Source organism: Meles meles, chromosome 2, assembly GCF_922984935.1.
Source record: "Meles meles chromosome 2, mMelMel3.1 paternal haplotype, whole genome shotgun sequence".
Taxonomy (NCBI): domain Eukaryota; kingdom Metazoa; phylum Chordata; class Mammalia; order Carnivora; family Mustelidae; genus Meles; species Meles meles.
The window spans coordinates 142,707,871-142,721,430 of record NC_060067.1 but is presented as its reverse complement, the minus strand read 5'-3'; the positions used below and the strand labels follow the sequence as shown (position 1 = coordinate 142,721,430).

General features: G+C 33.3%; 1 protein-coding gene across 6 annotated transcripts in view; it reads right to left on the bottom strand.

The window, feature by feature from the left end:
- FBXW7 (F-box and WD repeat domain containing 7) overlaps positions 1–13,560 on the bottom strand; it is a 230,013-nt gene that overhangs the window by 21,709 nt on the left and 194,744 nt on the right. For 5 of the 6 annotated variants that reach the window (XM_045995240.1, XM_045995232.1, XM_045995256.1 and 2 more), the window contains 2 exons: positions 8,686–8,768; positions 5,526–5,667 (listed from right to left, as the gene is read on the bottom strand). In XM_045995240.1, the coding sequence (XP_045851196.1) occupies positions 5,526–5,667; positions 8,686–8,768 (225 nt within the window). Of the gene's footprint in view, positions 1–5,525; positions 5,668–8,685; positions 8,769–11,210; positions 11,647–13,560 lie in introns of those variants that run through there. The other variant, XM_045995265.1, reaches the window with a different exon arrangement.

The following is a 13,560-nucleotide window of genomic DNA, read 5'->3' as shown; positions in this document are numbered from 1 at the left end:
ATATTTGACAGTATTACTAGAACTTACTTGTTTAGTCTGGTTCCAAGACTGGTTCCAAATTTTGTATACATTCATGATTTACCAGCAAGGAAGTATGTATTAATTTGAAAACCCAGCATTTAATGACTATATTAAAACAAGTAACAACAACCCACACCAATCTTTAATTAGGAATAATGGAAAGAGCACTGAATTGGGGCTCAGAAAATCCAACTTCTGGAGAACATACTGCCACTAATTAGATTACAGTTTAACCTCTGTGGGCCTTAGTTTCTTTATCTGCAAAAGTGTTGCGTAATTCTGATAATGTTTTTATTTCTGTTCTAAAAACAGTTGTCCTGGATAAAAGCATCTACCCTTGGTTTTTCATAGTAAAGTTATCTGAGAACATATTTAAGAGGATAGGAAAAACATTCCAAATTCGAAGAGGATCAAGAGAAACAAAGCTTACTTTGTGGACAAGATTGCAAATGCAAACTTGAAAATTCTCCATGTAAGTGCTATTTTATTTCAGATAATTAGAAATTATCTGAAAAGAATATAAGGAGCACTGAACTGTAATCAGAAGCTTGGGTTTCACCAGTAAATTCACTATGCAACCATATGAAAGTCCCTTAATTAATCTCAGAGACCCCACCTGTATAATAAGGGGCTTGGTCAAGGCCAGGGTGACCTAAATGCTGGTTGGGGAGTGTTAAGGGTCAGAGTCCTATGACTCGCCATTAGAGAATCTGATTCAGTGGTCAAGGTGGGGCTGAGGACATTTTATGTTTTAAATAAACAACTCATCCAGTACTGATGCAAGTGATTAATAAACCAGTAGTGGTTACTATGTTAGACGATCCCTATAACCCATTCACACAAACATTTTATGATTTTGGGCAGTACTGTGCCTGAATTTCACATAGTCTCAAGAACTCACTTCTTAAGACTTTTTTAAACTCTTCCTCATACAAGGTTTCTTGCTCATACTGCCTCAAATACAATTGCAAAGTAATACTAAATTCATTTTCTTTTGGCATTATCCTGTTTTAATATTTTGTTGACTAGTAAATAAAAAAGACTTAAATAAAATAAGCTAGAGAACATGTACAATTTCTAAGCGTTAACATGGAACTTAATTAAATCTTTCAAGAGAGTATTTTTATTTCACTTTTTTTTTTTTTAAAGATTTATTTATTTGACAGATAGAGATTACAAGTAGGCAGAGAGGCAGGCAGAGAGAGAGGAGGAAGCAGGCTCCCAGCCAAGCAGAGAGCCCGATGCGGGGCTCGATCCCAGGACCCCGGGATCATGACCTGAGCCGAAGGCAGAGGCTTTAACCCGCTGAGCCACCCAGGCGCCCCTTTATTTCACTTTTAATTTCAAAACACATAAGTATTTTCTACTTTATCATTTAAAAAATATTTTGGGTGCAAGTATTTTCAAAGTACTTTCAGAGTTTTAATGCAAATTTGTTTTGATTAAAATAATGTTAATAATGTTAAGCTAGTAACATTTGTATGAAGCTGTTTTTAAAAGCCCCTTTTTAGACCTCAGAAAAACTAAGGCTTGCAAAGTCTATTTCTTGACCAAGAGAGGAAACTAATATTTATAGAATCTCCACTATATTTCCAAATGTAGCTTTAAGTACATTTATATGTTGTCTCCTGTTTGACAACTTTTTAGTGTTATACCTGTTTTAACAGAGGATTAAAATAAGGCAAGAGTGGTTATATAATACCAACAAAATTCCCTAGTATTAGGAGGCAAAGCTAAAATTTTTACTAAGATCTTTTTCTTCTAAGCCGTATGTGTTTCTCATTATAACAGGATACCTCTAAATATAAATTTCAATGTAAGATAATGCTAATGTTATTGGTGCCTTTACTTACTCTAAAATTTTCAAGTAACAAACCCATGTATTAACACCCAAATGCACAAGCAAACAAATGACCAATCCTCTGCCCCGAAATTAACAACCTGAAACATCAATCTGGCTGCCAAAAAAAGCAGGATCGATGGCTACTAAATATTTCAACAGTACAAAATTTCTGGTTTTTTTGTTTTGTTTTGAATTTCCACTTCTATATTGCAGTGGTATTTTGTTTCAATTTCCCATTATCCAAAATGGTGTATCATTTGTTCTCATTCAATTTATAAATTGAGTACAGAGTACTTTGTCAGAATAGATGGAGCTGGACCAAAACAATGCTGTATCACCGCCTTAGGAGCAATAGCAGAACAGTAAGGGGACAAGTGCTCCCATTTTGCTTGTTATGCAACGGAAAAGTCCTCATTAAATACCCCCACAGCACCTCTGTAGAAATCATGCCAGTTTAATTATCCCTCAACATAGCACATAGGTCAACTCATGACTCCCCCACTTTACTATGAAATTATATCTCTCTACATGTTAGGCATGAAAGCATTGTAAGCTTTGAGGCAATGATTCATCTCTAGTTCCTTTGGTGCCAGCCCTGAAAATAAAGGGCAATGCCCAACAATGAGGCCCTGGGTCAGAGATGGATATGGTACTCAAAGGATGAAGGTCCTGATATACCTGTCTAGTTGGCCTTTTGTTGTTAGTAGATTTCTTTGCTGCAGAATATTTACCTGAAAAAATACATATAGTACTACACCTGCAGGGATAATTCTACCTATTATTCCTATTAGCTAAGAACAAGTTGTCTTCACCGCATTTACTTGTCATATGAAAAGCAATCAAATGGGCTTTTTAAAAAAAAAAAAAAAAAAAAAAACAGAACAAAAGCTAACCTAATATTCTTTAGTTTAATGAATCTTACTAATTCTAAGAAATGATTTTTTTTAAACAAAAACATTTCTGAAGATAGAATGTTTCTAAAAAACCTATGGTCTCTCTGACTTGAGACACAGAGTATGTGGGAACATGTGGACATTTCATCAAGAAAAGTATGAGTTAGGGATGCCTGGATGGCTCAGCTGGTTAAGCATTTGCTTTCAGCTCAGGTCATGATCCAAGATCCTGGGGTAAAGCCCTTCATCAGACTCCCTGCTTGATGGGAAGCCTGTTTCTTCTTCTCCCTCTGCCATTGCCGCTTCCTGTGTTCTCTCTTGCTCTCAAATAAATAAATAAAATCTTAAAAAAAAAAAAAAGAAAGAAAAAGCATGAGCTAGCTAAATAGGCAAGCATTATACAAAGACCTTCCTAAAATATCCTCACTGCAAAATAAAGCACACAGGGTCCTGGGATCAAGCCCTGAGTTTCAGTCTAGGTTCCCTGCTCAGCAAGGGGCCTGACTTTGACTCTCCCTCTGCCCCTCCCCTGCGCATGCTCTAAATAAATAAATAAAGTCTTTAAAAAATGCTATGAAATCAGCTTCTGCATTACTCTCAAGTGCTGTGCTGCTCTCACTGTATGCATGTGCAAGCATGACAACACACATCTACATTTCCATCTCCTTGGCTTAATCAAAGATGACAAAAATCTTTAAAGTATTTCTTTAAAAGTGTGGATGTCTGAGTCCTATTTTGACCTCTTACTGATGGATAAATTTCTTATCAAAAGGATATGGTAAAAAAAAAAAATTTAAATTCTGAGTGCATGCATAGGAAAAAATTAATTAAAAATTTTTAAAAATCAGGAACCTAAGGCAAAGGAACCGGGAGGAGGAGAGGGAATAATCCTTGGGGAAAGGTGAGTTTAATCAATTTGTGACTATGAAAACAGAAAAAAAATTCTTTGTAATTTTAGTTGTTCATAACATCACAATAAGAATAATACACAACTTTCATTCTTCTAACCCACAGATTCTCAGTCTCACACTGGTGACATTTTGGGCCCGAGAACAGTTTGCTACAGGAGGCTGTCCTTTACATTGCCCCTACCCACTAGATGCCAGCAGTGTCCTGCCCTCCACCCCATCAGCTGTAACAACCAGAAATGTTTCAACAGAGGGAAAAATCTGCCCCCTGTTGAGAACCACTGCTCTAACCTTTCAGTTACCAACTGAAAAAAAAGGTTATCCTAGTTTCTCTGAAATCACCTGAAGGACAGAAAACAATTTTAAAAACCCATTTAAAAGCAACATTGATTCAAGTGAGTTTTCTAGCTATAGAAGAAAAAGATTAGGACATTTATTTAGTTTTTGCCCAGGAATTTAATACATAAGGATTTACACAATGGAACCTTAAAAATCTGAAATATCAAATAAAGTATCTCCTTTTTCCCTTATGCATTTTTATTCCCTATACATTCATAAAATACCACCAATCAAGCAGCTGGAGGTAAGGAAATATACTCATTTTTACATTAGTGCCATCTAATATCAGAGATAGCTTCACTTTACATAATTTATATTTTTTAGTATTTACAAAGAATAATTAAGCAAATGTTTAATCTAGGTCAACAATTTTGCTAAATACTTGATTTATATGCATTATCTCATTGGAAGAAGAAACAAATTAATTTACTATCACTCTCATAAGTTATAAAATTCCTAACAGAGGTTTGCTTGTTACCAATCTTCCCAGTAAACTTTCAAAGACTTTACATGCCAGTAAAACACAGTAATCAAAATTTGAACACAATAAGCCACACACAAGCATGGCACAGATGAAAAGAAGCTGTATCAACTCTTGGAGACTACTAGGGTAACACTGATGGGTAAGTCACCACCTGTGACTACTAATTAGCAGAGTTCCTACATTACTCCTAAATGCCTAATTTCCACGCACTACATTTTATTTATTTTTAAAAACATTTATTTATTTGAGAAAGTGTGTCCATGCACACATGAGTGACGGGAGGGGCCAAGGGAGAAGGAGACAGAATTCTCAAGAAGACTCCCTGCTGAGCATGGAGACTGACAAGGTGCTCAATCCCAGGCCCTGAGATCATGACCTGAGCAGAAACCAAGGATTGGCTGCTTACTGAACCGAGCCACCTGGGCAACCCCCAAGCAATAAATTTTTAGAAAACAAGTACATTCAGCAACCCCAGAAACCCAAACATAAAGGAGAAAAGGGATAAAGGTCTTATTATCTAAAAAGCAATAAAAAATGCAAATGCACACTAATACAAAATAAGCATTAGATTCTCTTAATTGATATACACTTAAAAATTTATTTTCAATAGCATTTTTTATTGACAAACACTTCACATAACATAAAACTCACCATTTAAAATGTACACTTAAATGATTTCCAGTACACCTATCTTGCTGGGCAACCATCATCACTAATGACTCCAGAATAGTTCCATCACCCCAAAAAGAGATCCCATACTCATTAGCAGTTAGTCCCAATATCCCCTCACCAATTTCATTGCAATTACTAATCTATGTTCTGTCTCTATGGATTTGCCTGTTCTGGATATTTCATGTAAATATGATAATGCAATATGTGGCCTTTCGTGTCTGGCTTCTTTCACTTAACATAATGCTTTCAAGGTTCATCCATGGTGTAGCATGTTAACAGCTCCTTCTCATGGCTGATGAATAAATCCCTTATTTTTTTGCAGCAATTAAGTGAAGCATTTCAAGTACTGTGTTTAGACATGTCACCTGAAACATTTTCAGCCATTCCTGGAGGCCTGTAGGTGGTTGGACAGATGTAATTCGGCGTCGTTGTTGCCCTTGGCCATTGGCTGCTCTCAGGTCTCCAAAAGTTGTTGGTGTTGCTGAACATGGTACAAGACCAGTGGTACTACAAAAAAAAAAAAAAAAAAGAAAGAAAAAAAAACCCACAAGAGAGGAAACAAAGATAGGCATTTATTAACAATAATGGGCTTTAATTTAATAAGAATATGATCTGGCATATTTCGAACATCAATAAAATTATTACTTTTATTTGCTTATTCCCAGAGAGCAAGGATACACAAAATCTAGTCTGCTATTCTTAGAGTAGGTTTCCTGCCTCCTACATAGCCACCTGTTATTATCCCAGCAATGCTAATTGCAACCAAATGACAGAATCTCTATGGCAAAACTGCAACTTGTTGATACATAAAAGTAATGTTAAAATATATCCTTAGAAGATACAGTTCCCACCTCTCTTATGACCACTCCTTAGTGACTTAATTAAAGAAAAGTTTTAAGTTTCCCTAATAAAAAGACCTGTAAAGCTTACTAATGTTTTAAAAAATTCATATGTAGAAGCAGTATGCTCAAATATTTTGGACATTTCACTAGATATGTTCTAAATTATTTATAATATTATTTCTCTCCAACTTTCCACTGTTGTAAAGCTTACCTAGATGACATTTGACAGGAACAAGCCTTGATTAGACATAGATTTACTCAAAACAGTTAAATATTGAAAACTTACTATGTTATATGTAAAAATAAATAAAATGAGATGATGTAAATACTTTAATCCAGTAATTTAAATTCTGAGACATTAAAGGAAAAAAAAAAACTGTGAAACTGAATTCTGCCACTAGTAAAATGAAAGTTAAGACTAGATGATCTATCTCTAAAAGTTAAGACTAGATGATCTATCTCTGATCTGTCCAACTTTCCTAAAAATGACTAATAGCAGAACAAGTATAGTTATAACCAAGTTATTAATATCTTAAGCTTTACTTTCTAATTTCAATAATAATTAAATCATTTAATCTTCAGGTAAATACTGAGTATCTCTATTTTAGAAACATTTGGAAAAAAAGTGTGGGAAGATTCATAATTACATTTGTAAAATAATCTTCAATTTATTGAGCTATGATAATAAAGTGTTTTAAATCCAAAGAACATATAAATTGTATCCTAATAGTTCAGTATTTAGCCCTGATAAGTTACTAATGAAATAAATCCCCAATTCTTTACTATCCAACATATCTCATTATTTTGTTAAAAAATCTATCTTAGTAACCAGATTTTACAGAAAAATCTACAGATCTACCACATTTAAATCTTTTAACATTATACATCTATGATAATCTCTAAAATACAACAATTAAATCTATCTTCCTGTCTATCAAATTTCAAAAGTAAGCTCATTTTCTTCTCCAAAATGAAACAGAATGTGATCATAACTTAAATTTTCTAATAAAGAAGATAGAAAATCAGTTTCATTCTTATTATTAGAAAATCTGTCAAAAAATTAAAAAACACCAAACATATACTGACAAAGTGTCCAAAAAGACATGGAAACCAATATGCTGTTTGGTTTGCTTTGATAAGATTATGTTAAAAGTGTTAAAAGGCTGAAAACAGAACTTGCACCTTTTCAGGTGCTTTCTCAATATAAAAAATAAGCAACTAAAGGCAAAATTTTATTAAAATGTGTTCTTTAGTAAAAATTCAGCATTTATTTACAAGTGGCCTAAAAACAACCGAAAATTTTAATACCTTTGTCCTGGTATCAGCCATATTAATAAAAGGCCAAATGATACGGCTGACTGGAATCTACACATTAAAAGTAGTACATTTTTAACCTTAAACTCAACTTACTCATCTAAGAAATACTTAACAAGACTAGAAGAAAAAAGCAAAAATGAAGTGAAGAGTTTCACTTGTCTCTCTTATCACTCCACACCCTCTGGTGGAGGTGCCTAAACACAGTGAAACTGTCAAAAGGCAAAGGGCAAGTAAGAGAGCGGGGGACAGGACAATCAACATGGGGAAATCACACAGAAAGCATTTCTTGAATAAACAGGAGATAGTTTTATTTTTCTCTTTGTATCATCTCTGCATTTTTTGCATATAAAACTAATTATTATGATTTCTAAATTTCATAGAAGGGCATTTGAAAAAAATTTGTCTACAACTGAATGAAATAAAAATATAAACTCTTTGGGGGAAAATAGAGATGCAATCTCTAACAATATCCAATCACAGAAACTTAAGTCTGAGCAGTGTTAATTTTATTGCATCTTATATAATAATCGTAACTTTAAACCAAAATATTTAGGGGAAAAAAATGTCACCATCACGAAGTTCTTATTGCTTCTAGAGCTAACTTTTATTAAGTAATTTGAAGAAGTGACAATTATCCAAAGAAAAGCAAAAAAAGCTCTGAAGATACTTTGTCATTTAAATTTTAGAATACCACATTCTGAATGACATCCAAAGCCGTTTTTAATTGGCTGGGTAATAGATATTGTGCTTAAGTTAGCCTAATTAGCATGAGAGAGGGAAAAGTTTTATATTGATGCAAAATCCAAAAATGATGGAAGGTGCACAAAACAAGACTACAATTGTATGTAGTTGTTATGGAAACTATTTTAATGGTGTGGAAATGTATGTGTTAAAAACATAAGATTTACCAAGCAAATAAAAGGGGATTTCTAACACAGTAAGATTTCTTTAGTAACTGTGAGGTTTATTTCCCTGCTAATAAATGTATCTTCAACTTTGCATATATAAATATCTATCCTAGAATAGCTGTTGCTATAGTAACAAGATATATTTGCTCATATTCACATTTTAGAATTTACTTTTCAGAATTCCTTAAAATCTGTGATTTAAAAATTTTGTTCATAACAGAAATTCCGCTCGTGTCTTATTTCAAAGTATTAGTAAGAAAACACAGGCTATAGTGATAGTCATTCTTCTTACTTAAAATTATTTCTCAATTTTTAGTGATCTCAAAATGTTGTTAGAGTCAACAGTACTAGTGACATTATAATTCTTTAAGAATAAACTGGAAGAAATGTTTTTAGAATCATCATCTCTTTAAAGAAACAAAAATCATGAGAGAATCAATTATTACACTTAATATTACCTTGTATATTCTGAGACTTTGCATGGTTTCTTTCCCAAAGAAAAAGAGCGGACCTCAGAACCATGGTCTAATTTTCTTTTCATCTATAAGGTAAAGCAAATGAGATAGATTTAAGAAAAAAATCACCTGTCCCAACTATCAAATCTTAACATTAGCACTGGCAATAGTGAAAAAAATTCTTAAATTTTCATATGCCTAAATTTTCATTATTTAGGCATAGTTAATGTACGTAAAAAATAAATGCTTCATGGTTTCTTCTACTAGTTCTACTTTGTTTTACTCTTTAAAGACTAGAAAGGTGAATTTCCCCTTCTCCAATATTTTATCCAGAAGAATAGCATATGGTGATTTAAAAATTGAGATTCATCATACATAGTCCTTGAGAGTGATATGCCTTTCACATTTTCCAGTTTAAGAAACAACATGGGGGAAAATGTCATGTTAATACACATATTACAGAACCATATTTACCATGTCTCTCTTAGTGATCATCATTTTCCTTTAAAAACATATTTTCAAGATAAAAGGGACAACAAAATTCAAAATTTCAAAACCTGAATGGAAGTAACTGTAATTGAATTTAAAACACACAGGTTATTACAAAAGTGTAAAGAGAACGATGTAAATAAAATGATCTTGAAAAGTAATTATATAAGGCAAAAGCAATGAATATGGGTAATGAGGGGAGTAAAAAAGTAAATCTATAACAGGAGAGAAGTCTGGAGTTGGTATAATAAAGGTGGGAAAAAAGCCATCAATTGATATTTACAGAGAATATAACTTCACTGACAGATGCTCACTCAGGACAAAATATTCTAACTTGAAAAGCAACAAGAAGATTTTAAAAGAATGAGTTAAATATCTTCGTAAGGTATATCCAACATCTATAGTTTTTAAGTATTTCCTTATACTATGTATGTGTAATACTGTAAATACATTCAGAATTGCATTTTGTCAAGATCAAAATTGAAATATTTATTTTTTATATTTCACCATCCGTAGCTGAGGTCATCTAACTATAGATCTGTTATAAAACTAGAAAATAAGATCAGTTAAGATTCAACTTTTTCTACTTCAACAACCCCTCAAGATTTGTGTCTTCTAATTAATTACTGTACCACTGAAAACTATGGGGAAGGGGGGGAGACCCAATGCGTGATAGACAGCTATCCTCATTTTTTAATAATAAGGTGAAAAATCTTGCTTTGCAGCAGACTTCTTTTCTTACCTACTGCCTCACATGGGAACATCATAACACAGCATGCTACATTATAAATACTAAAAAGAACCAACGAGACTCAAAAAATTTTGGACCACACTCTGGATAATAAAGACTATGTTTTTTTTATCATCATGAAAAAGTCTTCCAAAATACAGGGACCATCTTATGGTATCAGGGGCTAGAGTGAGGGTACAACAAGCTCATCCACAATTTTTACCTTAGTTCAAGATATACCTACTGGAAAGAAATGGAATTGGTCTTATTTCAACCCTTCGGAAGTTTCTGTACTCATTACATCGTTTTAAAGTGATACCTCTCAAAAACCATTATTTTCTTTCTCCAAACAATTTTAGTAAAAAGGAAAAATAAATATATAAGCTTTAATATACAGATAGCCACGTGCTTCCATGTATATCAATTATAGACACAGACACATACACGCAAATGTATCAGGAAGGTCAGTCAGTACAGATCACCTTAAAAATCTAGTTTTTTCCATAACTTCCACAGATTCTTATTTTCAAAATTAACATGAGAAACTTTGATATTCATTCTAATTAAGTTGTAATACTGGTTTTCAGAACTTCCCTGGGTATCTTGTAAATACACATTGGTGCAAATGCTATTTGCCACCAAAAGCAAACTTTATTTCCATCTTAGAAACCCTTCAATGAATAAAAATACCCAAAAGACATATTGAGGGAACCATTTAGAAAGGATTTTTTATCTTCAGAATATTTTACTAAATAAAGCACTTTCTGTAGGACTACAGAAGTCTCTTAAATACTATACTGTTTACTGAAAATCCTGACTTTAGAAACAAAAATTAATTCTGCAATTTTTTAAGGGGCATAGAAAGTAAATACGACCTTTTAAAATATAAGTCCTAAATATTCTAGTGATTCTAGACTTTAAAAGAGTCAGCTAAAGAAAAAAGAAAAGAAATATATATGTATATAAGGTATAGAAAAATTAAAGGCAGAAGATTCACTAAAAGCCAACTAAGGGTAGAGTATTTCCAGGTCAGCATTTAACGGAGTCACATTTCCAAAGTCTAAATATATTTTTAGTGAAAAATTTCCAGATTAAAATATTCATTTTACTTTAAATTTAAAGCTGTTTACAGCTTACGTTGTCTTTGCATTATTTTCTTACATTCACGTTATAAAACAGAATACCAGCCATCCAGCCACCCACCAAAATTAGAGGATACTGCAGCCATCTCTGATGATACAGATTTTCCTTCTCAGGCAGGCACACACACACACAATCACACAACACAGAAAGAAAACAGATTACTTACTTTGTAAAAAATCATTTTTAGTGTGCCGTAGAAACCCATATTTTCTGTATTTTTCCCCTTCAGTGATTCTGTGCCCCCGTGTGTCCGGCTGCTTGGCAGTCTCTGACAATATAAACCTTTTTCAGGTAGGTATGTCACAGATTCTAATGTGGACATGCTCAGGCACGTCAGAAAGGGAAGATTAGGGAGCAGAACCGGCAACAAAACTCCACAGTAAAGGCAAATGCAGCTCAGTATCAAACAGCTTCTCGGGACACACATACATACATGCAGCTTGACTGAGGAGAACTCGAGGGAATAATGAGAGAGAACCGAGAAGATTATTGGAGGAGACTATGCCCTGTCAAAGCCTTGACTGAACAGATTCCTCCCTCAGCAGCAGAGGGATCAGATTACATCTTCCCTTGAACACAGAATGGTGCAGTCCAGGATTCAGCAATGCAGACTGCACATCAATTATATGGTGATCCGCTCCAGGGAACCCGTAAGCACACAACGCACTGAACAGAGGGAGGATGTGGGCAGCGAATGAGACCGCCCCCATACAACAACCCCCTTCCCCTTGCGAACTTTCAGGAGATTATTTTGTATTTTGGAAAACCTGCATTTCGGCAGAGTTTTAAATGGCAAGCCTCCTTTCCACAAATAAGTGCTTTCAGAAACATTCTGAAAATGGAATATATTTTCCATACAGTCTTCCCAACAGAAGCAAAGCAGGCTATTTCCACTAACTGTTATCCTATTGCAGTCCTGGCACAGACTGATCACATTTTTCAAGTAGCTTAGATGATAGAAAATGAGCAATCCCAAAGGGAGAAATTAAATAGTCTTTGGGGGTATTTACAATAAAGTAGACCAGTTTGGAACACATAACATTTACAGAAATTATGTAATAAGTTAGATTCCAACTTGCATATTTCTTATATTAACACTTAATGAAAATATTCCCTATGTTTTTCCATTTCACTCATTTAAAAACATATCAAGAAAATTACCACACACTTCATCAATTCTTAGTAATCATGACAATTTATTTTTAAGACTATCAGGTTGGTATTAAGCGTATATAAAGTTTGGCCAAAAGGTTCTATTTCTCCAAAGAAGCAAAAACTGGGCTCATTGGAGAGTCTTAACCTTATTTGTGAATTAAATCTTGAGTAAACAAGAAGCACTGGACCTCTACCTCCAAAATTATTTTGAGACGAAGATATATTGCTATCTTTAAAAAGGCATTTTACATAATAATAAAAAAATACCAAAGTTTGCCCGAAGGCAACCTTTTTCTCAGAACAACTACTTCACAAATCTAGATATTTTATCTCGCAACTTGCTACACAACTAGCTTCAGAGGCAATTATAAGATTCCTTGGACTAGAAAGGCCCATTATTAAGGGTCTAGTTAATTAACTCCTACCCTCCCCATTAACATTCTTTATTACAAGTAAACTGTGTGCCTATAGTTATTTAAGTACTTAAAAAGTTTGCTCAGAAAAAAAAGAAATACTATTTGGACTTACTACATTTTACTACTCTCTGCTATGGTTAACAAATGACTTTCATTAGATAAATGATTTTAAATGCTGTATAAAGTAGTTATGGTAATTTTAAAAATAAATATGTTTACCTTTATAACTAAGACATTAAGTCAGTGTAATGTCTTTTACTTTAAAACATAAATGAAATAAGATAATCTAAAATTTTATGAAGATCTATATCTTGGGTCTTCTGGAAATTACATTCTCTGTATAATCTTTTTTAAAAATCTGACTCTTAAATTCTTACCCTCAGAAACAGTATGTACATGTACCCAGCAAAAAGTTAGTTTTCTAAATAAACAATAAGCTTACTCAAAGGAAAGTTCTTTTTAGAAAAAAAAAATCCAATTGTTAGGAATGGACCCATAAACCCTTTTGTTAGAAGATTCAGAGCACTCAAAGATTTAAAAAATAATAATAATGCAAAGTTTTAAAAAAAAGTTTAAAAAAAAGTAATTTCCCATTCACCACCTGCCTCAATTCTGGGCTATATCAAGAAACTAATTATAAAATGAACACCTGAAATTTTCTCTAAAATTTTTCAGTGGTAACTAGCTTATTAGAGGACAATGTATATCTTGACTTCAATTGAAATCATGTCCTCTCTCTAAATGAAGTAACTTTTCCAAATTAAGTCCACTCAATTGAGGACAAAGACCAACTTTAATAAACCATGGTCACTCTCAAAATCTAGGGTATTTAAAGAAGAAAATAACTTAATTTTGTATATTCAAAGGAATGCTCTTACGGTTACAAAGTTCCTTTGTATGGGATGAAGTTATGGGAAAACCTGATGCTCACAAATGTATATTTTT